The sequence below is a fragment of the Ips typographus genome, linkage group LG11 (genome assembly GCF_016097725.1).
Source record: "Ips typographus isolate SLU linkage group LG11, UJ_Ityp_2.0, whole genome shotgun sequence".
NCBI lineage: Eukaryota > Metazoa > Arthropoda > Insecta > Coleoptera > Curculionidae > Ips > Ips typographus.
In genome coordinates this window covers 8132001-8155518 of record NC_138432.1, presented here as the reverse complement: position 1 = coordinate 8155518, position 23518 = coordinate 8132001, and the positions used below count along the sequence as shown (strand labels likewise).

At 35.8% G+C, this 23518-nt stretch overlaps 5 protein-coding genes and 1 long non-coding RNA gene across 12 annotated transcripts; 3 read left to right on the top strand and 3 right to left on the bottom strand.

The window, feature by feature from the left end:
- The first annotated feature begins 13 nt into the window (after positions 1-13).
- HPS1 (Hermansky-Pudlak syndrome 1 protein) lies at positions 14-4733 on the top strand. Of its 2 annotated transcripts, none has more exons than XM_081989970.1 (10): positions 14-231; positions 2442-2591; positions 2642-2745; positions 2804-3049; positions 3103-3323; positions 3378-3586; positions 3638-3864; positions 3961-4078; positions 4175-4365; positions 4416-4733. In XM_081989970.1, the coding sequence occupies exons 1-10, from the start codon at positions 121-123 to the stop codon at positions 4591-4593; spliced, it is 1755 nt and encodes a 584-aa protein (XP_081846096.1). In that variant the 5' UTR covers positions 14-120; the 3' UTR covers positions 4594-4733. The 2 variants fall into 2 exon arrangements, with proteins under 2 accessions (XP_081846096.1, XP_081846095.1); XM_081989969.1 differs by having other exon boundaries at positions 3638-3865; positions 3938-4078.
- Positions 369-2237, bottom strand: Nfs1 (Nfs1 cysteine desulfurase). Its single transcript, XM_081989989.1, has 7 exons — positions 1855-2237; positions 1584-1800; positions 1285-1530; positions 1117-1233; positions 915-1061; positions 688-853; positions 369-635 (listed from the first exon to the last, which is right to left on the bottom strand). The coding sequence occupies exons 1-7, from the start codon at positions 2146-2148 to the stop codon at positions 482-484; spliced, it is 1341 nt and encodes a 446-aa protein (XP_081846115.1). The 5' UTR covers positions 2149-2237; the 3' UTR covers positions 369-481.
- Positions 4673-15450, bottom strand: jar (Myosin heavy chain 95F jaguar). Of its 4 annotated transcripts, XM_081989951.1 has the most exons (24): positions 15207-15450; positions 11645-11832; positions 11518-11591; positions 11262-11466; positions 11050-11188; positions 10526-10733; positions 10237-10471; positions 10009-10183; positions 9798-9955; positions 9360-9748; positions 9115-9306; positions 8965-9058; positions 7750-7880; positions 7486-7693; positions 7191-7432; positions 7003-7130; positions 6803-6950; positions 6691-6729; positions 6312-6487; positions 6011-6058; positions 5549-5695; positions 5387-5494; positions 5155-5330; positions 4673-5100 (listed from the first exon to the last, which is right to left on the bottom strand). In XM_081989951.1, the coding sequence occupies exons 2-24, from the start codon at positions 11823-11825 to the stop codon at positions 4952-4954; spliced, it is 3750 nt and encodes a 1249-aa protein (XP_081846077.1). In that variant the 5' UTR covers positions 11826-11832; positions 15207-15450; the 3' UTR covers positions 4673-4951. The 4 variants fall into 4 exon arrangements, with proteins under 4 accessions (XP_081846077.1, XP_081846080.1, XP_081846078.1 ...); XM_081989954.1 differs by lacking the exon at positions 6011-6058; XM_081989952.1 differs by lacking the exon at positions 6691-6729.
- On the top strand, positions 11840-13233 carry LOC145735874 (uncharacterized). 2 transcript variants are annotated; one of them, XR_014179773.1, is made up of 3 exons: positions 11840-12017; positions 12086-12216; positions 12959-13233. It is a non-coding gene; the product is annotated as an uncharacterized LOC145735874 (long non-coding RNA). The 2 variants fall into 2 exon arrangements; XR_014179772.1 differs by lacking the exon at positions 12959-13233 and having other exon boundaries at positions 12086-12228.
- A 156-nt stretch (positions 15451-15606) lies between the features above and the next one.
- On the top strand, positions 15607-18175 carry mms4 (Methyl methanesulfonate sensitivity 4). The gene is made up of 7 exons (XM_081989972.1): positions 15607-16667; positions 16772-16965; positions 17024-17182; positions 17235-17441; positions 17499-17671; positions 17724-17919; positions 17973-18175. Exons 1-7 carry the CDS (start codon positions 16109-16111, stop codon positions 18132-18134), a joined length of 1650 nt encoding a protein of 549 aa, XP_081846098.1. The 5' UTR covers positions 15607-16108; the 3' UTR covers positions 18135-18175.
- Positions 18150-23374, bottom strand: Pi3K59F (phosphatidylinositol 3-kinase 59F). 2 transcript variants are annotated; one of them, XM_081989957.1, is made up of 13 exons: positions 23121-23374; positions 22872-23060; positions 22659-22815; positions 22221-22601; positions 20661-20833; positions 20479-20603; positions 20061-20425; positions 19757-20008; positions 19429-19698; positions 19080-19377; positions 18832-19027; positions 18612-18755; positions 18150-18396 (listed from the first exon to the last, which is right to left on the bottom strand). In XM_081989957.1, exons 1-13 carry the CDS (start codon positions 23189-23191, stop codon positions 18165-18167), a joined length of 2853 nt encoding a protein of 950 aa, XP_081846083.1. In that variant the 5' UTR covers positions 23192-23374; the 3' UTR covers positions 18150-18164. The 2 variants fall into 2 exon arrangements, with proteins under 2 accessions (XP_081846083.1, XP_081846084.1); XM_081989958.1 differs by lacking the exons at positions 22221-22601; positions 22659-22815; positions 22872-23060; positions 23121-23374 and adding an exon at positions 21366-21814.
- Between the last annotated feature and the right edge of the window lie 144 nt (positions 23375-23518).

Here is a 23518-nt window from a genome sequence, read left to right as displayed (position 1 = left end):
TAACCTCAAATCGTCAAAATTTATTGACAGATTGTTGATTGTTGGGTATATACAAAAAAATTATAATTAAATAAGGTTTTTATTATGGGTAGCACAAACTGAGAAAAATTACTTATAACAATGGATTGTTTATTGGTTTTCAACCATTTAAATGACTTGGTGTACAAGAAATACAATCAAAAATTTGAAAACCATATTTTGGAGTTGGCTCTTTCTCAGGGCCTAATCCAGGTAAGTTTTGCTTATTTACCATTTATCTAAATATTATTTGTTATTAGATTAGTAAAAGAAGGAGAAAATACACTTATATGGTTCTACAAGTTGCCTCTCTGCAATATATTGAAAACAACTAAGAATAAAAGCAAATATTTTTCCACAAATTTATCTTTATTAACAATTTTTCACAAAAATAGCACTTGTTCTAACCTAAGAAATAATCAAAGAATGGTCCTAAAGTATTCCAAAACATAAAACTCTAAATTTAATGCTGTGACCACTGGATACTCTTCAAATCAACACCCTCTTGAACCATCTCCCACAGGGGGCTCATTTCTCTTAATCTGGTCACATGATCAATGCATTTTTTTGCCGTGTAGTTGATTTCTTCTTCCGTGGTAAATCGTCCAATTCCAAATCTGATTTTTTTTTAAATTACTACCTTACAGACTTATTTTAAAGGTGTTATACCTGATTGAGCTGTGAGCTAAGTCTTCATCAGTACCTATAGCGCGCAACACGTAAGACGGTTCCAAAGATGCTGAGGTACAAGCTGAACCACTGGATAAAGCCACATCTTTTAAAGCCATTAGCAATGATTCACCTTCCACATAAGCAAATGACAGATTAATGCAGCCTGAAAATAGTTTGATTAGAAAATTTATTATTTCAGTTGAGTTTATAAAAATAGTTTTTACCAGGATACATATGCACGGGATCTCCGTTTCTAATAACGTGCGATAATTTTCCGTAAATTTGGTCCAGTAAACGTTTACTTAAAGATTCAATTCTTGCATGATCATAAGCCATTTCTGCTTCTGATATTTCACAGGCACGACCAAGACCTGTAGGCACATACAAATTTCACAATTTCAATCTTAAAATAGTTGCTAAACATACCAACAACCAAAGGTGTAGGTACGGTACCGCTGCGAATACCTCTTTCCTGGCCCCCTCCACTCTGTATAGCCTCAACCCTGACTCGGGGTCTGCGACGCACGTAAATAGCCCCCACCCCTTAAAACCCAACATGTTTAAGCTTTCTCAAGGTGACTTATTTTTAATTACCTTTAGGGCCATAAACTTTGTGCCCACTAATGGACATCAAGTCAATATCCATGGCCTGCACATCAAGTGGTATTTTACCAACAGCTTGTGCTGCATCAGTGTGGAAAAACACTTTTTTGGCCTTGCACAGTTTCCCTATCTCACTGATTGGTTGTTTCACTCCAATTTCATTATTTACTGTCATTACAGACACTAAAGAGGTCTCTGGGGTAATTGATTTTTCTAATTCTTCCAAAGAAATGATACCTTGAAAATACAATCAGTAGGCTTGGTTTAAGAGGTTTTTTTAAAGCAAATACCATTTGATTGTACTGGTAAATAAGTGACGCGGAACCCCTCCCCTTCCAAAGCTCTGCAAGAATCCAGAACACACTTATGTTCAGTTTGAGTTGTGATAATGTGTTTCTTCTTAGAGGCATAGAACCTTGCAACACCTTTCACAGCTATATTATTGCTTTCTGTTGCCCCAGATGTGAATATGATTTCCTTAGGGTCTGCCCCTATTAAACTTGCTACCTACACATCAAATCAATTTAGCTCAGTCACCTATGATTAACAAAAAAAATTTACTTGAGCTCGAGCTTTCTCAACTGCAGTCTCAGACTCCCAACCATAAGCATGGGTCCTTGAATGTGGATTACCATAGTAGCATGTTAGATATGGTAGCATTTCATCCAACACCCGTGGATCTAAAGGGGTGGTTGCCTGGGCATCTAGATATAAAGGCCTACCTTCTACTTCATCTTTAATTTGGAACTTATTTTCGGTGCTGATTTCTCGCGTCAAGCTCGTTGACACACTGAACAGTTGTTTTAGGTAGGTTTGCGCCAATTTCGTATTGCAGGATTTGATGGCGTTCATCATCTTGGTGGATTTTTTATTTTGTTTTTATGCAATTATTTTTTGTTATGTTTGGGGGCTCTTGTTGACAAATGGAGGAAGTCTAACCTCACTTTGATGTGGCACTGTCAACTGTCATAAATATGAAATGTTATGTCAACCAGATGTGGGAGATGTATGTATTGCGTGTTGCCTAAAACCGTGGGAAATCTGTTTTAGATAACATTCTTTACTTAGAACTTGTGTTTAATTTTTAATTATTACTTTGTCATTCAAAATTAACTTCTTAACTGTTTCAATTAACGTTAAATTTTCAGAATCATCCTGATCAAGGAGTTCTAGACGATAATGTACTGATACAAATATTTTCTCCTATAATATCTTCCCATCATATTATGCACTATCAATTTGGCAACTCATACTCCTCCATACAATTTGCCAGTAATTTGAAAGTGTTATTTTCTGAGGTAAGATTTTACATAACCGGCGATTTTCACTTTAACTTTTAGTTTTACAGTTTATGGGTTTTTTGTTCGTATCAATCAGTGAAGGTAAAATTGATCATGTTGTGGAGACTTACGTTAGCATTGCCAAATATCTGTGCGGACCTGATATCTACCAGTACGTTCAAAAACTTATTTGGTTCTCAAAGAATGTTAGGTATTTTTTTGTATTGTAGGTTGCAAATTAACCCATCAGTTGCCTCACTTTATGCTCAACTAATCGACCAATGGTTAACTTTACGTAGCAAAGAACAAGCCGTATTCGTTGAAGCGATTGAGCAAATGATCGTCAATCAGGAGATTAGCTCAACTTGTCTGCAAACTTTAAAAGAGTCTATCGCTAAATTGTCAGTGCATGAAGAGTGTAGTAAAGTGCACGCTCTGTTATTTGTAGGCATGAAATTTTTGTCTTTATACTCCAGGTAAGGACTTAAACGCTTAATGGAATATGGAAAATAAGTTGTATTTTCTGTAGCTCAAATGCTAAACAACTAAATCCAGGTGTTATGTTTTTTTTGAGTATTTTAACTCAGTGCATACCCGAAAATCCAGGCCGTTTGCACAGCTTCAAGTTGTGCCTGTCCACCTGCTTTAATACGGAGAATAAGTCTTCGCCACATTCCGTTCATATTATACGATTATTTGAGGAGGTATTTTTAGTTTATCTGATTGAAGAAGGTGATTCTGTAGTGTCAGGTAATATTCACGTTAAGCGTAGCGCTACAGTACTTATTTTTGGAATGTTCCCAGCTTCTTTGTATGAAACATTCCACCATTTACATAAATTAAGGTTTATACAAGTCCAAAGGGAAAAAGAGTCAATCAAGTTAGGGTTTGAAAATTTGGAAATTGCTGTCAAACGTCTAAATGACAGCTTGAAGAAATGTAAGATTAAATCTGTGGTCAATGCCCATAAGTTGTTAATTCCTAAGTGGGATGCGCTGAAAGGAAAATACAAGGTAACATTTACAATAAAACTGACATACTATCTTCAGTAAGTTGAATTTTAGGAGTATTTGAAAACAACTCTTGATGAAGCAATATTAAGAGCCGAAACTTTGACGGTTGGCTTCTTGGACAGTCTGAAAGAACTGTATAATTTAACCAATTCAGATAATTCAGTGCTAAAATGTACCGCTAAGCATATTTCCGATTTTTTCCCGAAGGTTACCAAAGACTTGATTGACTTTAATGACTATTTTAAAGTTAGACTGATTAAAAATTTCTCTTTAGGATCATATCCTTTTTTGCACTTAAAAATTTTTCAGTTTAATGTTTTTAATTTTGTTTGTCCTTAATTTGAGTGTACAAGAGATTCCCTAACCATAAATAAGTATTTAGAGGAATTTCCTGGATTGGTTCATTTTCTATATGTGGACAGGAATACTCATAGAGTGACTACGCCTTCACTGGATATGGAAGCGGACAAAGCTGAATTTATTCAGGAACGCGTAAGAACATTTTCTTTTTTATATTCTCTCTTCTCTCAGGAAACCCAATTTAATGTAACTTTATTTTTAACAATGTTTTTTGTTGTACTGTCCTAGGTGTGGTCAATGGTACAGTACGCCCGATCGCATCTCCAACATGGTCACACGACTACCATTTGGAAAGACAAAATGTTCACTTACGGTTACTTTTTATGGTTTGAAGACAGTAGTGGGGATGCATTAAAAATCCCAACTGTAAAAAGTTTTTCTGAAAAGTCGCCTGGAATTTTAGATGAAGATTATTATGCGTAAGTTTTTTAAGGCTAAAAGGAGCTTCTTGACTGACTTTGTATACTAGGAAACTGAAAACTGTGTTTTTCCCTAAAATGTCGCCGGGGAAAATCCGGATTTATGAACTGTACGTAATGCATTTGGGGTTAATGCCTACTTCAGCAGTATTAGAACAAAGCAGGATGCTCTCTTCAACTGTGTGGGAACTGAAGGGGTTTCCAACTCACGCTATAGACTTGCTCTGAATCAGAGGTTCTCAATTTTGAAATGCCGTAAATAAAATGAAGGATTTAGTAGATACTGTAGTCTAAATAAACCTACAAATTTAAGTAATTAATAGTATATTAATACCAATAATAATAATAAATTTACAACATGCAAATTTTTTAATAATTTTATATAAAGCTTATAATGATTGCAACGTCACTGAAACCCCAAAAAACTGCTTACGTACTCACCTCCCGACATACAAAATACTCATAATAATACTATTTCGCTCTGGAAACTTTTTGAGGAAATGTTATCCGCAAACAAAAAAAAAAATCGAATAAGTATTGAAAAACTACCAGCTAAATCCGGGTGGGAATTATGGAGGGAAAGTGTTTATTTTCGATCGGCCGGTCTGATGTAGGTTTTTCCTCCGTTTTTCTCCCATTCTTTGTTGAACTCGTTTTCCAGAATTTCAGCACCGCGTTTTCTGGTTAGTCCGGTTTCTTCCAATGACAATTCGCACATTTGCATATCGTCTTTACCTATAAACGGCATGTTTACAAAATACTTAAATTGCTAAGTGATGCATTTCTTACCTGCTACTAGTAAAATGGGTGGCTTATCGGGATGCAATTCCATTTGTCTTGCTACGTACTGCCCATCAAAGTGGGCGTACCACCAACCCCTCAAGTTCGGATCACCGCCTGCCCTTTGGAATGGAATTCGGAAGTAACGTTGCGAGTTGTTGTCCAATACGTCTTTTTGGGGGAGTCTGTGTTGGGTATAAGATATGCAGGATGACACTATAGCTAATATACTAAACGTTACCTGGAAGTTCTCTGCGCAGACTCTAGGACTGACAATGGTGCCCTTTCGTTCTCGTTCATGACAGTCCTCTTCTTGTTCTTCGCCTTCCACGCATGGTACACCTTCAATCTAAATTACGTCAAGGAAGAATGAGGAGTTATTGTCATTCAATTTGCTTTTTACCTGCGATGGAATTCATGTCTGCAAGCCTCCAACAACTCGATATCGCACGAAGTGTTAATCGTATCTCGCAGTTCCGAATATTTCCACTTGGACAAGTCGTATTTACCTTTGGCCTGATTGGCTTGCTGGGATCTGACAGCTTCGGACCTAACGGAAAATCACATTTTTAAAAAATTGTCACCGACTCGGCTGAATGAAATGAGAGAAACCTGATTAATTTGCAGTCAGTGAAAGCATGCTCTAAAAATTACAACAACCTGTATAAACATAAAGCCTAATATACAAGTAATATATACATAATATGCAGTAAAAATTGCTTGAAATCCAACAGGTTAAACTATTCCTTTAGGTTAATAATAGATCTTAAATGAAACACACTGTAACTACAGACTGAGAATAAGAATTGATGTTAGTAAAGACTCAAGAGACCAAACCGTGCAAGTCTATATTTGATCACTGTACCTGTTCAACTTAAACGACGACCTTTGAGACTCTGTTCCATTGATCCCACTGATGTGCCATGGAAAACAAGAAGCAAAGACTTTTATCACATTTAAGGTACTAGACAGTCACCTCCCTAATGTTTTTACAGTTTTTCTTTTTATAATATTTACAAAGTGGTGTAATATGTTCACTAATTTGACAGATTTTAATACACAGATGTCAAAGTTTTAATCAATATGTGGATTATTATCAATTAATGGTTTACTGGTACTTTAAATCAAATTTGAAAAGAAAATATCTTTTTACAAAAAATACTCACTTTCTAACCAATGTAGGACTATCCTCGACCTGTCCATTGCTCTCTTGAGCCAATCGGAGAGCCAGCTCTCTATCTTGCCGTTCCTGTTCCAGTTGTTCCTGATAACGGCGTTCTTCCTCTTCCAGAAGGGCGTTTTGCTTTTGCATTTCTTGGGCAAGTTTCCTATCGGCCTCTTCCTGAAAATTAGCATAAAAATGTCTTTAGTTTTGGAAATGATGTTTCGATCGATAAAATCTCAGTAGTTAAGCGTTAAGCGGAACAACTGGATGATCAGCGCAACTGTCACACATTCGTTCTATTCACATGCAGTTTGTCATTGTGTGTTAATGGTTTAAAATCATATCTAAATAAGCAACTAGAACACTCATGCAAATCTTACTTGAGACACTTTATCAGCGTAATAGCAAACTTCTTGTTCCTAAATCACCACAAATACCATCAAAACATCATCAATAATTAAAAAGAAAAACCAAAAAATAACTGAAACTCACTTGTTTTAGTCTGGTCTCTTCCTCAAGCTTCCTCTTGGTCTCAATTTCCGCCCGCTTTCTTCTGTTTTCCTCTTCTTCTTTTATTTTGCGTTCTTCCTCTTCCTTTTTGCGTTTCTCCCTTTCCATTTCTTCTTGGATTTTCTTCAATCTAAAAAAAGAGTTTTAATAACGTAAAAGGTGTTTTTTTAGCCTTCACTCACCTTTCCTGTTCTTCTCGACTCTTCTGCTCCTGGACCTTCTTCTCTAAACCGGACATTTGCTGGTTGATTTTGACCAACAGGCCATTATAAATGCTCTCCGTGGTCTTACTATCCATTTTGTCGTCCGTCTAAAATGTCACTCAAACGCTTAACAAATAAGTTTAATATAATTTTGTACAAGGACGTACTTTGATCTTTTTAATTGCTGCGGTAAGCTCAGACTTCAGCTGATTAATACCATTAATAGACACATCTTTGTCTTTTCTCAACTGTTGCGCTATGGTTTCCAGTTGTTTCAGCTTGACATCCAAAGACCGGATGTTTTTAATAGTTTTAATCCTGGCTCCAAATTTCTTTTTAACCAAATAACCCCGAACGTGTTTCTGTATGGTGATCAAAGCTTTGCGTCGGTAGATTATCTTGTGTTTCACTAAAACGCTACACTTTCAGTTTGAGTTCTTATGAAAAGCACAAAATCATTACTTCTAATGACAGTTAAAGCACAGAATTGTGCTTTGTGCCATCTGGACTTGACCAGCCACTTTTTCACATTAGCCACAATGGCCTTCAAACTAGCCGGGTCAGAACGCATAATCTTGTCAAACTCGGCGAATTTACCTGGTCTGAAGAACACTCTGGTGATACCGAATTTGAAATCTTTATCGTGAAGATTTAAACTGTGCAACATCGACTAAAATTACACCAAAATAACAGTGGAAATTTAAATGTTAACTGAGTTAAAGTTACTTCGCAAAATGTTTTCGGTGCCAACTGTTTCAGTTCTTTCGGTAAATAATCTTTGTACATTGAGTGCAAATCTGCGAATGGCGTTCTACTGGGGAAACCGTGTTCCATTAGTTCTAAGACAGATGCCATTCCTAAAAAAATAGTAATACACGTTAGCCCTCGCTCTGTTACATATTGCATACAAATATAACACTACTGGCAGTAAAAATTGGCATAAACTGAGGAAAATTGCACTTTTCGAGTTTTTGCCAAAACTTGCCCTATATTTTAGCAGTGAGCACAAAATTCCGGTGTTTTTGTCAATGTGAGTTTCTAGGATGGTCAGGTAACCTCAAAAGAAGCCAACCCACGATTTTGGCTGGGTTACCTAACAATAGATAATTTTAAGGCAATTTTTACCCATTTTAAGGATTTTTCCAAATTGGAAATTTCTGGTTAAAACTGAGTTGTTTGTTGTAAAGTTTGATTTTGACAGTTTTTACTGTGACAGCCCAGAAGGGAGAACATATAGTTCAAACAATCAACATCTGTTCAATTAAATCAGATTACTATATACCCTTTTATAAATTTATATTTTTTTAAAAATTCCTATTATTTTGAAAAGTGTTGAGGTTAGGTAAACAAAATTTTTCAGAAAGTTTCCGATAATTTTCAGAAAAAAATTGGAAAATCTGAAAATTCAAAAACAATTCGTTTTTTTATTATAATAATTGTACAACAATCCAATATCAATTTAAATAAAGTTTAATGTATTTTTAATCATTTGCCCCCATTTGCACCGTCGATTTGTAAGCCAAGCTTAATTTAAGTGTGGGTCAGACTGTGACAGTACAGGTGAAAAAAATCACACTCTAAAACACACTTAACCTAAGCTATGCTTAGAGTACGACGGTGCAAATGGAGGTTTAGATGTCTTAAATTATCTCATTAGAATGCATGATAAGTTTGACAATAACAATGACAAGTTTGACAGTTGTTTTCCCTATCATAAAAAAAGTAATTTTCCAAAAATAGACATTTTCCGACTCGAAAGTTACCAACTCACCGAAAACTTATTCTCCTTGGTAAAATATAGGAAAAAATTTAGGCAAAAACTAAATGTGCTATTTTCCGATTTTTCTAAGCTTATTCCATTTTTCCTAGAGCTCCCAATGGTCGTTTCCCACTATTTGTGACCGAAAAAAACACTTTTAATGGGACCAAACTTAAACTAACCTGAACAAGTAAGCTGCATTAAACTTAAACTACCATCAAACTGTTGATCCACCATTTTGTTATTAGGCTTGATACAACGAATAAAGTTGGTTCCCTGCAAATTAACCAGATTGAACATCACAACTACTAAACCGCCGTAAAGACACTTACGTTGCTGCGAAGCTTCTCCATTAACTCCTGAAGCTGAGTTTTAAATTTACTGCCTACACTAACAAAAGTAAGTTTGCCTTTCTGGGCCATTGAAGTAGCAAAAAGTGTTTGGATTAATTTGTTTTCGCTGTCCTGGATGATAATTTCCAGTGATGCGTGCAACGCATCATTATTTTTGTCGATGAATTGTTTCTATATCAAAAAATGTGCAATAAAAGACAGGAATAGTCAAAGAAAACACTCACTGTTTGATAGCATACAGCACCAGCAAAATGCCTGACAAGGAAACCTTCATCGTCACGAATGCTACGGTGGGCTTTCAGTCTTGACGATCGTGGCAACCCCAATCTGTAGTTTTTCCCCCAAGTTTTGTGAACCACCTCAGTAAAATGTACGTAAGACGGTTTGGGCAACTTGGACTCCTCATCTAGTAGAGTTAGTATCCCTTGATTTTTCGACTCGATTACGTCTATGCAGTCTTGATTGTCCGTAAACGAGATTTCTGGTACGCTAAGTCCTTCACGTTTGTACAGTTCTTGCTCGAATTTCAGGATTCTTTCGTTGAAAAATTGCTGCAACTTTTCGTTGCAATAGTTGATGCAAAACTGCTCAAAACTGTTTACTGTGAAAAATTCTACAACCACGAATTTAGTAAAAAAAAAACACTTGCAGTTATAACTAACCAAATCCTGCAATGTCAAGTACACCAACATAATAGCTGGAGGCTTGGAATGGGATACTTTGATTAATTCTGCTGACAATGTAGTCGAAAAGATTACTGTAAATTGCTTTAGCCAAGGCGTCTCTAGCATTGTTAGCCTCGTGAATTTTTAAAGGAACCCTAAAAAAACACTTTCAATTACCCTAAACTCTTCATTGCAAAAGCTAACTTACATAATGATAGTGCCTTTAACTCCACCTCTAGCACTGTGCATCACCCTGGAAACTAAAGCTTGCCTCAGATCTTCTGTATCGATTTCCAGCAACTTAGAAGCAGTGACCAGAGATTTTTCTCCTGCTCTCGCCACGTGACACCCTCCTGCTCTATCTTCCGGTGTTTCTTCAAATTCTATAACACCAAATTGATGTTCTCTGGAAGGTTTTGTAATGGGTAAAACTTGCCTATGTTGCCCAAGTGAAGAACGGCAGCCACGGTAGAATAAACTTGCTGTTTTTCCACGTCCGACATTCCTAACCTGGACAAAGCCAAATCAAGTCCTTTGAAATCCTCCACATCATCGATGAGGATGTCTCTAAGTGATCCTTGCTTGACTTGGGCCGCGCTTTTCTGATTGGGAGTAAAACCCTTCTCGGTTGATGGTTTAGCAAAATATCTGGTGCAACCATGTTTTAGATACTAGAAAATACAATTTAGCAGGTTTTGATTAAGTGACCGGTTAAGGTTTTTTACGTTAAATTCATCCGGTTTGGATAGACCCAGTTTTTGTCTAAGATTTTCAGGTCCTCCAGCCATTAACATGTAAAATATGTGGTAGCTCCTCTCTTCTCCTAAAGGGGAGCAAATCCGACTTTTTTCGAGCAAATAGTGAGAAATAAAACCGCCAGTTACTTGAAAGTTTTTATCGAAATGGACTTCAATAAATTTACCAAATCGTGAGCTAAAAAATTACGATTATCTCGTTATTACTAAGGCAGTGGCTCTTATAAACGTATGATGGACAAAAATACGTAAATATAAACACCATAACTCACTGTTGAGTATTGGTATAGTATAGACAATCAATACAAAGCGATCCGACGTCACTTTATAGCTTTGTAATCAAATCAGATTTAACTTAGTAACATGATTCAGCTAAGCAAATAAAATTCTAGTGTTATCTTGACAACCTGTACAGGTAATAAGCTTTGATAAGTAAGTGCCAGTTACGTAACTTTTCATTGTACATTTCTACGAACGTAAATTTAGCTGCATACCTGTTATTGTTCCTCGTTGTTTTAGCATTACCAAAAGCTTCCAAAATTGGATTTGCATCCAAAATTTTCTGTTCAATTGGGCCGGCACCTCCACCCTCGCAGAGGTATTTTAGTAAATGTTTAGTGGATTCAGTTTTACCTAATAAAACCATTAATTAGTTTGGAGGACAGACTATTTAAATATTACAGGTTAACATATCAGTTACACTTACCGGCTCCGGATTCACCAGAAACGATAATTGATTGACTTTGTTTGAACACTTTCATGTCTCTAAAGGCTTTGTCAGCGATCGCAAATACATGGGGTGGTAATTCTCCCAAAGACTTGCCCTTGTACGATTTAATCGTCTGAGAAGCGTACAATTCGGGGATGTCTTTGTAAGGATTGACCGCTATCAAAATGTTGGCCACGTAAGACTAAAAAGTGGTAATGTCTTACAAGAGCAGAAAGTGTCTCTTACAACTTACATAAATCTTATTCTTGTAGTATCTGGTACGAATATTGTGAAGTAAAGAACCTTCGTTCAAAAACATCATTTCACCTTAAAGAAAAATACAAATTATACAACGAATGCCTTATACTTTTAGTACTTACAATTATCATCATAGTCTTTATCCTTCTCGACGTTAGCCCGAAATATATCACTAAAGGGCAAAACCTTTTTGGAGTACTTTGGGTCCAGGGGTAGTACTTCAGCTCCATCTGCGGTAATTTCGTGTATACGGCCCAGGATAAACCCCTCGGTAGGGTCACGAGCCCACACTGTTTCATCCATTATCACCCTGACAAATACATAAAATTTGATTAGTTACCAGTATTAAATTTTTAATCAATTTAATGGAAAAACCTTTAGATAACGCCATCAGGATAAAGATAAATACACAAGTACTGTAATAATGTTTGTGGCTAGTATCTCTTGTATCTGTCACTCTCTGTGTAATTAATTATATTTTTGGATTATGTAAAGGTAAGAAACACACTAATCCTATAATGAGTCTAAATTCACATACATAGTTTACCTTTCACTATGTTTAGGATAAGAAGAACCATTCTATGGAGATCATCTGCATCACAGTGTTATAGCAGAGTAATACTACTTTAAAATAATTAATTTTGAAAGGAATAATCCTAAGCACAAGACAATGAAGCAGAAAGTAATAAATAAGGTGTGTGTAATATTTGGAATACTTTTTTGGTACAATAATTACGACAGGATTAGCATACTCCAGGTTCATTTAGACTATTTAGAGTCTAATTGCAAAATTAACTGTTTTATTGAGAATTAAACAAACGTATCAGATTAGACACGAATTGGCAAGACAAGGTGTGACTGACATTATCAACCTACTATGCCTCACATTGTGAGTGACTTAACAATACAACCAGTACAAACTAATACTTCCTTTGTACGGTTAAATTACTTTGGTTGCACCAGGAGCCGCCAATTAGACGGTAACAGTATCTCAATTGTTTATGGGTTGCAATTTTGTAACAGACTTTTCCGGTTAAAGAACAAAACTTACAAAAGGGGGGTCTAATGCTCGTCTAATGTTTCCAAATTTAGCACTAATCAGTGACCATTCAAAAATCAGAAAATTATTGAAAACACTTATATTTCTTTATCAGGCGTAATCAAATAGATTAAAAGCTAAATGTAGAACAAATCGATGAACTCGATTAAACGAGGATTTAGACAAGGAAATAAAATTTGATAAAGCATTTAAGGGCTTTTAATTGAGAAATAAAATATAGACCAAGGAAGATATTTTATAGCACACTTACCAATTATGAGTGCACACTAGTTTATCTAGGAAAACCAGAACTGTATGTGTTGGTGGCACTTCTAGGATTTCATTACATGCCCTGACATTTAAACCTATTATAAAATTCAAGTCGTTTCCCTTTTAGATATTATACAGGAATTTCCTTTCGACGCCGTCATGAAAACTACAAAAAGAGCAGTCTGGGAATAAATGACAAACACCAAATGGCACAGGCCCTATCTATTTATAGTCCTTAAAGGTAGGGTGAGCGTATTTTTATCTGATGGTGATTAAGTTCCGCTTTTTGCCGGAAATCGACTTATCCACCGTTTCGAGTTAATGGAAAGACAAAAATTGATCCGGTGTGCGACACGAAACCACGGATATACGGTTTATGACCATTCTCGACTAATTTTGTAACTATATCCGCCGCACAATATTGTGCTTCTTGTCTGATGATGATGGGACCAAAAGCAGTCACCTGTGTGCGTTCAAAACAGCCTAGAATATAGCAATTCCAATCCGATATTCAGATTACAACAACAAATTCCATTTTGCTAGTATTTTCTTGTATATTGCAGCAAATTCCAACAGAAAAAACCATTGTCAACTCTTGAGTACACGCAACAATGATGTCCCTGTTACGCCACTATGTGACTAATTAACGTGGGACTCCAGTGATTACGTTGGCAATTCATTGTAAATCACGAAACTTAGATTAAAAAAAGGTTCTTCTTTCTCTTGGCTGACAATGTTATTACTGTTCATCAACTGGACATGTTTTTACTAAACATGCTTTGCATTATATTACTGAGATTTATTGCAGCATTTAGGTTCCCCCTACCTGACTGCAGACTGGATTTTATTATCCCAACTCACTAGGACAATAATTATAAACGCTTTTACAATTTACAGTAGAATAATTAATAAAGCTTTTGCGTTGGTTGGACCTGAATGATTCACGAGTTTATATGAACCAACAGGTATTACTGTGGTTAAGTTTTGTATGCAACTACATTTTACTGTTAGTTAGCCTTCAAATTGCAAATACGACTTTTAAATAGTGATTAGATAAGCAATCGAGACTGGAAGCATATTAGATTAAGTAAATTTGGATTAATTTCTGCTTAGAATTGTGCTAAATTTGAAACGTATCAAATAAGTGAAAGCCTGCATCAACACCTAATCTCACACAGATATTTTCACTTTGATATACAGTAAAACGGGCAGCTTAATTAAGTTTTTGTTGTTTGTATAAAACAAGAAGAAATGAAGACAACAAACCATGAAAATAGAAACTATCAGAGTATAAATGTTTCACTCAGTTAGCTAGGAACCATGAGACCGTTCAAGATCAATTTACGGTAGACTGATGATGGACTTTTCTACTGTTACTATTGCGGCTTTAAAATTGAAAGTTGGCCACTTCCTGACTAAAACTGATTCTAAACAATCAGAGAATCTCTTACAATGAGATTCAATAAGTATTCCTGCAATTTACTGCACATAAAACTAAAGCCTATATTTAAGGGACATTCTGATAAGGATAATTAGAAGATTTCACTGAATTACAATAATTATTATATTTGTATCAATGTCTTTATTAGCCCTGTTTCAACTGGTCGTTAATTAATTTTTGGGTACCTGATAAGAGAACTAATCCTGATAACGCTATGATACTACAAGATAACCAACTCTGTCAACAGTAGGTACCTTCAAAAGTATGCAACTTAGTTAGTTCTCCCTATATGCATATTATACATTAAAGATAATTTTACAGAAAAAAAAAAACTCTAAACACTGCAATAAAACATAATTAAGTTATCATAAAATTGCTATAATTCAAAATTTCTCCAATAAAATTTTATATAAAAGGTGAAAGTCACTTAATAAAACAGTAGATTAGAAACAAATGTAGGGTTTGAATGCCTGGAAATTAATTTAAAAATTATCTCTTTTCCTTTAACAGCAATAAGGTTAAAAAAATATTGTTAGTTCCTGTCAAACTTGAAAAATATGCATGTCAAAATTGTCTATACCCCATCCAACAAATATATTAATACCTCAGTGACCTGATAGGTACTGTCATTGACATTGAGTAGGCCTAAATGTCAAAACCTCAATTGTTTTAAATTTTGCAATTCTATTTTTTAGGTGGTTATTAAACTGTTATTGACCTTTGCTTTTCATTTCAAGATATTTTTAAATGCTTAGGCATAAGTGCACTAATCTAAGCATTTGAAAAAAAAAAACGAAACAAAAAATGCAACAAATATTTCTATAAACCAGACGCACCGTTATTCTACGACCACTCACACTTTAATAAGCCTTTTCAAGGACTTTTTTAGAACCCAACCAACTCCGTTTGGGTACTTTTAGGAACCGATACTCACCTCGTTAAGCTCGATACGTAATTACTAGGTACCAGAAGTCACTTCAATTGAAAATCACCTGTTGAATGCCCGAAAGTTCATCACAACAATACGCGACGTTAATGCCCGCTGATGGAAAAAGCATATGATTAAACGTCAGTCGTGACAGGTACGATTAGTACCCGAACGAACCGCTAGAAGTGGTTCTGCCGGTACCAGTTTTAGAATCAAAAAAGTGCCGCCTTACTGGAAATAGGCCGCGTTGTTGCCGACTAGATCCTAAAAACTCAGACTGAAGACTGAAGTAGAGGGGCAGGTCAGGCAAGTCCTGCCTGCTATTGTTTGTTGTTTGTGCTGCCCCTGCGCAGTGCGCTGGTTCCTGCGACCAGCGTTGCCACATGTATTAAGTACATAAATAAAAAAAAAAAATACAGAAATAAGACAACAATTTTTACAAATTCAAAATGCGTTTATAAAGTTTTTTATCCCAGTCCCAATCCAAAGAAGTAGTACCTTAAGCTTATTTAGAGACAAATTGTACTGCTAAAGCATGTGGCAACATTGGAACGTTAATTGAACTAGAGAGAGAAAACACATGAACCAACAAAAACCTGTTAATAATTACCACTCATCAAAAATAATATTAAACTTTATAATAATTAACATTACGCACTTGAATTCAATTAAATAGTATAAAGTGTAATGGTTTTTCTTTACGTTCAATGGGCAGATAAGTTAAAACTAGAAAACATCAATTTTGTCTGCTCTTACTCCACATCTGATAAAAAGAGAAACAAATACTCTGCAAAAAACGACAGAGTGACTTTTGTTTGTTTACCTAACCCAACTTTTAAATTGTTTACTTTCTTGATGTTTTGCTTTTACTTTTTCCCTTACTTTAATACTTTCAAATACTTATTGTGATGAATAAAAGTGTTGAAGATCTGAACGAGTCCTCCGAAGACACTGTTATAGTGGAAGAAGACGATTTAGACCGCCTTATTAAGAAATATACCTCTAAAGAGACACTAGAACCAAAACCAGCTCCAAAAATTAGCCATAAAAAAGACCTTTACAGTTTGGATGAGTTTACTGACGCTGAACATAATAACCCTGCTTTACCTGAGGGTAAAACAGAAACTGCTAGCCACAACTCATGGCATCACAAGTTTTCTGCAGAAGACTTTTGTGAAGATTCAAATGATTTGGATTATCTATTAAATCAAATTAAACAAGTTGAATCTGCACCAAGCTCTCACAATATTAGCCATGAGGTGCAAGCTTTGCTTGCCAGTGAAAGTGCTATACCTGAAATGCCAAGATCATCTAAAAGAGAGACAGTGCCAGAAACTTCATATGCTGCTGAACTACAACACCAATTAGGGGAGATTAAAAGCAAAATTAAATTGGATTTGAAGCAAAATAGAACTGAGTCAAGAGGTTACAGTTTTGAGGACTCAGAAGACATAGAGGATTTAGTGTGTAAGATTTATTTTATTAGTTATCAAGTGAATATAGGACACCAGAATTTGGTTTTGATTTTTTCTTAATATTCTTCACCACTAAAAACCGTCATTTTAATTTAGCTAAACAAGAACCCAAGGCTGCAAAAAAAAGGAAAACATCTGAAAAGTCTAACAAAGATATTGACAAAGAATTAGCCAAAGCTGCCAAGGCAAAGGAAAGAGAACTAAAAAAACTAGAAAAGGAAAACCAAAAACAATTAAAAAATGCTTTAAAAGTGGTTGAAAACAGTAGTAAACCGGATCAGTGCATCCAGGTTGGTAGTATACAAGCAAATTGAGTTTTTTTTTAAAAATAATTGAATATCATTGTAGTTCCTTACTGTTAATATTGATGAAAAGTTGCACTCTAAACCTTGTGGAGAAGTAATAGTGGCGACGCTAATGAGTAAAGGCTTCAATCACTCAGTATTGAAGCAAACAGTTCCTAATTTAATTACCTTTACTAGGAAAGTGCCTACAATACAAAATATGGTAATTGTGTATGAGGATTCTATTTTAAATACACTTCACCTTCCCTATACAGAGTCTACAAACTATAAACCAAGAAGAAAAGCATTGTCTACTTATCATTGAATTACCAGAGTTCATTCAGCTTGTCAATGATGACACTCTAGTGGGTCATGTTCAGTCTATGTTGAGTATGCCACAAGTAGGGCATCTGTCATTAGGAATTGTAGGATTACAGTCATATTATAAATATTTAAAGGATGGTCGGAATGGTGAGTTCAAGGTTAGACAGCAAATTACTTCCATGTTGTATAGGTTTTAATTTGAAACCAAAATTCAGGCAGCACCCTTGAAAAACTTGCCTAAAGTCGCCAAGGATAAAATTGAAAAGCAACTGGTACAGCTACAGGTGTTTTGCAAAAATATTTACGTGCGGCCTTTGGAAATACACTTTGAGGATTTGGCAGTTTTCGTGACGGAATGTGCCAAATCAGTAGCTCAATTACCTTTCAAGTAATGGTTGTATGACTGGTATGGCTGTTTGCTTGATTATTGAATATTTTAGGGCTGCTAAAGCTCAGACTCTACAATTGGAAAACGAGTTTTTTGCTGGGGATAACAAAGACTGTGTCAAAATTGACAAAGATGGAAATGGACTAAACAGGCTGTGGAATCAAATGTTAAGAATGTTTCCTCTGGCAAGTCTTGAAACTGCTGAAGCTATTACGTCGCTTTATCCCACAATGCACTCACTAATGGAGGTGTGTGATTTTACATACTTTTTTGCTGTGGAAACAACGTTAGTAAATTGTAGGCATACAAAAACTGCAACACCACTGGGGATGGAGAAAAACTTCTACAGGATATTCCAGTTCGAAGAGCCGCAGGTCCCCTAAGTGGCCAAAGGAAATTGGGTCCTGAATTAAGCAAGAAGATTTATAAGTTTTTTACTTCTGAGGAAAATATACTTTTGTGATAAATAAGTTGAATGTAATAAAAAAACATTTTAATTCCTAATATACTGCGTAAACTGATGCAGTCGTTCTACTATAACAGCCATAACAGCGGTAACAGACGAATCAATCAAGTTCTGAATAAAATGTACAGCCTCCTCATCTCCCAAGTTTAGCATCAGCTTGTCTTGGACCTTTTTGACCGCCTTGTCCGGTTCTAAGGCGATATCCATCACGCTAGCGTCCACCATCAGCGAGAACAGATTGAGAATTAGATTGGCGTGTCTATTAAACCATATTTCCCGTCAAAATCACAATTTAGTGGTATTTATTAGGTTTGTTCGCAGAGGCTTCCAACTCAGAAACAGTAAAATATTAAGTTTCATTGATTGAATGCTCATGTGACTATGACGTTTTCTGATTTGTGGTCAATGGAGGTATCTATTTCTCTGATTACTAGTTGGAGATTCTCTCTGCGAACAAACCTAACACTGACTGACCTTCTGAGATGCAGAAACGCAGTGTAACACAACTTTTTAAACTCCTGATAATTATCAGAGTTTACGCCACCCATGGCTTCTACCATTTCTTTACTCAGTTTCATAGGAGGTGGCAATGGTTTGGGATCCCGCCCCAATATATAGCTGAATTAAAATTAGTTGATTTTACAGGGAAGAAAATAGTTTTTTTGAGACCCTTAAAAGAAATTATGACACTCACCCAAAGTCAATATGAAACAACCTCCCGTCTTGAGTAAGCAGTAAATTGTCTAAATGCCGGTCCCCCACTCCTAACAAATAAGTAATTACGCAATAACCTGCGCAAGACCGGACGTAAGCGTCCATTATTTCCGGCTGAATTCCATAGGGAGCAGTAGAATGAGGGTGGTACTTTTTAAAGTAGTTCTGAATACTCCCTATAATCAAATCCGAGTTATTTAAAACAAAACCAGCAACAGGATTACCCACCTTCAGTGCCCAAAACTTCAGCAACTGGAGAAGAATCGATATATTGCACAAAACCGCTCTTAATACCAGTAGCCAGCACTTTATAAGGGGTCAATTTAAGGTCCAAGTTCTCCTTATTTAACAAATTATCCATGAGGGTGATCATTTGTAAAATCAGCTGGTCTTGGCGCAGGTCGTCGCCTAATTTGAATATGGCCACGTATTCCGTGTCACGTGATGTGGTAAAGTGTAATTTGGCTGGCATTTGCGTTGATTTAAACACCATGGTTTTGTCAGCCACAATTCCAGTGATTAACACCTACAAGAGATCAATTCACCAGCTGGAAAGAAGGAAGAAAATTGATAGTACCTCAGGATCAAGTGGAAAAGGTATGGGGTCAAACTTAGTGAAGTTGAACTTGAACATGTTAGGATCCGCGAGGTATTCCTTGAGTTTCTGGTTCTTTTTAGATCTTGACACATTTTCTTTGGTAACATCCCCAATCAGCTGTACCAATTTATCAATAAACTTTTGTTGTTTTGCTAATATTCTACGTTTTTTCTGCATTGATTCCGGGCCTTTGGCTAAAGTTTGTGAAAAGGTTTTCATCACAGTCAAGTACATATTTCTGATTTGTTCCTAAAATAACAATACCATCACTAAACAAAGAACTATAGTGTTACATTTAAAAACTTACAAATTTCTCATCTTTTGAACCTTTATCTCTAGAATCAAGCTTGACAGCAGGCTCTTGGTCACCGCATTCGAGCAACAAATACCAGTAAAAATAATTAGCCAAAGTGAAATTTTTACACGCCCGGTATATTAAGAAAGAGGCTAAATCGTTTATGTCCTCCTCGTCGTCTTGGTACATGTTACTTTGTAATGTATCAGTGTTCCCTGATTCAGTGCACAAGTTCTGGATTTTACTGGAGGTCAACATTTGCGACTGTAAAAAAACCGTCAGTGGGAGTTATGCATGAGTGAAGTGTAAGTGTTACTTGTTGATTAGCTGAAGACTCCAATTCTGCAGCAATTTCGCTAGCAATCAAATCTACACTTTCCTGGTTTCCACCAGATTTTAGTAAAACAGAGTCGGCGGTGATAGTGCAGTTACTATCTTTAGAGTCTTTTTTCTCTAAACAATTGTTGAAACTAGCATCCTCACTTAATATGAAAGGGTCATATCCAGATGCCAGTCTAGCATAACCTTCTTCAATAGTTTTGAAATTTTCATATTTTAAAGCCTGAACAAGCTGCAGTAAGTAAAGCAAAATTTCCTCGTCAGGAGCTTGCTGTAAACGACTTATCGCATATCTGCGTACAGCAGGATGGGTAAAGTTTGGACTGAGAAGCTCCAAAGCGTCTAACAATATTCGTTAACCTGTAGTTATGGTAAACTGCTTTAATAAAAATTACCTTCAACATCCATAGGAACCCAAATATCAATGAGATGAAGGGCTTGTCGCACTTCATTTTGATGGCGCCAGTTAACACACTTTAAAAATTTAGCTAAGGCTTTCTTTTGAGTACTTAAATAAAACCTGAAAACCCCCTCAGTTTTACATTAACAGAACTGCAGTTTTCGGTTCTACTACAACCTAAATTTCCACACATAGTCCTGCTCTTCGCTAGACAACTGGCGAGTGGGCGGATACAACACAATTTGATTTAAAATATCCCTAATGGCTGCATTGGGTTTGGCATCTTTGTCGTTATGTCCGCTTCGCAAAGATCGAGCTAACATGTGATGTTTTCGTTCCACCAAATTTTCCTGTGAAGCACGACAACATCGTAAGAAAGGTCGGTATTGAGTGATACAGAAATTGACAAAAACACATCAGGAAAGGATAAGAATTTCCAACTGAGTGATTCGTTCGAACCTTTCAGTTATCCTGTATAACGGTAATTGGATTTGGTTTTAATTCGAGATTTACATTGTAATGTGATGGTAAAGTAATTTATCCTTATGTTAAAGTGATTAATATATTTAAAATAAATAATTCAAAAAATCAAAGTCTTGGGAGCTAAGGGTGTTATACTGCACTTAGGCCTAAAAGAAAGTCCCCAGTACTGCTGATAATCTTTTAAACAATTTTCCTACCTAATAACTAATTATTATTATTTTTTAATTAAAAAAACATTAAAAGTCACAGTGACTTGCTTCTTAGCTTTAATAAAGTTGCAGTCTGTTTCACTAAAATATCACACCTTTGTAATTTTTGCCTGTGGAATTCCATAATGTAAAACAATTTAAACAGCCTACTTAACATTCCAAAGTTAACAAAATTAAGACAACAACTTACACCATGTCCTAAATATTGTTGGATTTTCTCCCGTTGCACGCAATTAACAAAGTCAAACTCACTGACCAAAGCTGTAAGAGCATGAACTTGCTGCTTAAGGCACTCATTTTCTTTTTTGAGAAAACTAAGCTCGAATTTATCAGGACACAAATTAGCGCAATCGCGACATTGCCAATTCTCGCTCACGTCAAACAACATACACGCGCGTGCCAAACATTTCTTGTGCAGGTAACGATCGCAACTTGAACACTTCACGCCATTTGAAATGGGTTTCAAGGTGCTTTCACATAGCTGACAATCGTGTTTTTTAACTTTTTGCGTGGTTAAAGACCCCCACAAACCTGGGTTGTTAGACATTTTTGCAAGTGTAGAATACTGAACTCATCCTGATGGAAGAAAACTAAAATTTTGCTGAAATTCACCTAAATTGATTTGTGGGAATTTATCAACTAACTGATAATGCTTTTGATCTAAACGTCACTCATGGCAGTGAAACAGAATTTACACAGGTATTAAAAATCCTTATCAATAAGATAAACCAACAAACTTATCTATAATATTCATAAAATTTAATGCATAAGGGGAAATTAGCTACCTTAATTGGCTTAATCCTCCAGTGAGTAATTAAATAATGCTGAAATAAACCCCAAAACATTCCGATTTTTGTTACACAAGCATAAAATTAATAGTCTTCAAGTGGACTAACACATACTCTAGATAATACAGTCATTAAAAACTTTGTTGATCTTTTACATAAAAAAAACACCTTGCAATATTTCATATCAATTAATGGGTCAAACAGAGGGGTTAAGCATAACAAAACATGATATTTTCAAGTTATTTAACATCACTTACCTTTGAAATTTCAGTATCAGGAACAAACACAAGGTCTGCATTAGCCTTGACAGTGTGAACATAGGAATCATCATTCTGCTCAAAATAAACCACATGATTTAAAATGCCATCTGAAGTGATCTTTTGAAACTCCACTGTTAAATACATATAGTTTGAAGACCTTTTTTCCCTTTCATTTATTACTTCTAATTCTCTAAATGTTAATCTATCCAGCCAATCAACCTTAGGAATGTGCCCATTTCTGTGTTTTTTAGCCAGCTTGGCAAGCTTCCACATTTGGTCAGTAGAATTTTCTTTACCATCATGCCCTTTACCTGGTGTGGTTGTGGGAGAGTGCCCATCAGCAACCACATTAGGCCATACTCTCAAATCCATCATTCCCTACAGGTTTATCATTGAAAATGTGTACCAGAAGTGGTAAAAAAGTGTTTGAATTACCTCCCTGAAAACTCCATGTTTGCTAAACAATGACAGAGTGGTACCCCCAACTGGTGTAAGTTTATCAGGGCCAGCACAGTCATAAATTGTTATAGCAAGTTGGGCAGTGCGTGGTAAGTCACAAAACTCCAGAGGCAAATGAAGCCATTCATTCCAACTTAACCCACATTGTAAACTTATATTTTCTAAACTTACTACACAAAAAACACTTACTTCCATCTAGTTGTGAATGGCTTATATTCAGTCCCAACTGGTAAGCACAATGCTTCATTGTTGTCCCATATCTGACACTCTACCATCAGGTCTGAACAACCATCCTGACAGACCCCAGAGAACTTTAGATGGGGGTCTTTGAGTAATTCCTCATAGGTGGGTTTCTTTCTTTTACCTTCTAAAGTTCCACTAGACAAAAAAACATAAAATTAGTGATCATTGTACTGAGACACAAAGTGATAATGTTACATTTTGATTTCAATCCTTGCTGGAACCTCAGAACTGTAGAGAAAGTAAAATTTGTCACTTAAATCTTCCATATTTTGTTTGTTAATACAGGTTAGACGAAGCACCGTTTACTCAATCATATTTTTTGTACTGACTGAGCTTGGTAATTGCACTAATCAGTAAACTGTTTACGTTCTTTTTGTTATTAACAAACAAATGTAAAGTAAATATCTTAAAAATAACAAATAAAGGAACCAGCTGATACACTACTGTCAAACTGGCTTTGTTTGTAATGACAGATGTCAAGTCCTTTTTTCAATACTTCAGAAAGGTTATATATCTTATTCCTTTTTCTCTGGTCATTAAAACGATGCAACAGACCGAGATAGAAAAATACTAACTCATACGTCAATAAGGGT

Coding starts and splice junctions, on each gene's coding strand:
- Nfs1 (XM_081989989.1), bottom strand. CDS start 2,148: ATGATGAACGCCATCAAATCCTGCAATACGAAATTGGCGCAAACCTAC. Junction 1,234..1,284: donor CAAAGTTTATGGCCCTAAAG/GTAATTAAAAAT, acceptor TTGGGTTTTAAG/GGGTGGGGGCTATTTACGTG. Junction 854..914: donor TCCCGTGCATATGTATCCTG/GTAAAAACTATT, acceptor AACTATTTTCAG/GCTGCATTAATCTGTCATTT.
- mms4 (XM_081989972.1), top strand. CDS start 16,109: ATGAATAAAAGTGTTGAAGATCTGAACGAGTCCTCCGAAGACACTGTT. Junction 16,668..16,771: donor AGACATAGAGGATTTAGTGT/GTAAGATTTATT, acceptor ATTTTAATTTAG/CTAAACAAGAACCCAAGGCT. Junction 17,920..17,972: donor CAATGCACTCACTAATGGAG/GTGTGTGATTTT, acceptor AGTAAATTGTAG/GCATACAAAAACTGCAACAC.
- jar (XM_081989951.1), bottom strand. CDS start 11,825: ATGGATGAAACAGTGTGGGCTCGTGACCCTACCGAGGGGTTTATCCTG. Junction 9,059..9,114: donor TGGAGAAGCTTCGCAGCAAC/GTAAGTGTCTTT, acceptor GTTAATTTGCAG/GGAACCAACTTTATTCGTTG. Junction 6,059..6,311: donor AGTCCTACATTGGTTAGAAA/GTGAGTATTTTT, acceptor ATGGCACATCAG/TGGGATCAATGGAACAGAGT.
- Pi3K59F (XM_081989957.1), bottom strand. CDS start 23,191: ATGGAAGATTTAAGTGACAAATTTTACTTTCTCTACAGTTCTGAGGTT. Junction 19,699..19,756: donor GTTCAAAAGATGAGAAATTT/GTAAGTTTTTAA, acceptor TTGTTATTTTAG/GAACAAATCAGAAATATGTA. Junction 18,756..18,831: donor TTGTTTCATATTGACTTTGG/GTGAGTGTCATA, acceptor ATTTTAATTCAG/CTATATATTGGGGCGGGATC.
- HPS1 (XM_081989969.1), top strand. CDS start 121: ATGGATTGTTTATTGGTTTTCAACCATTTAAATGACTTGGTGTACAAG. Junction 3,324..3,377: donor AGGTGATTCTGTAGTGTCAG/GTAATATTCACG, acceptor GAATGTTCCCAG/CTTCTTTGTATGAAACATTC. Junction 4,366..4,415: donor TTAGATGAAGATTATTATGC/GTAAGTTTTTTA, acceptor TTTGTATACTAG/GAAACTGAAAACTGTGTTTT.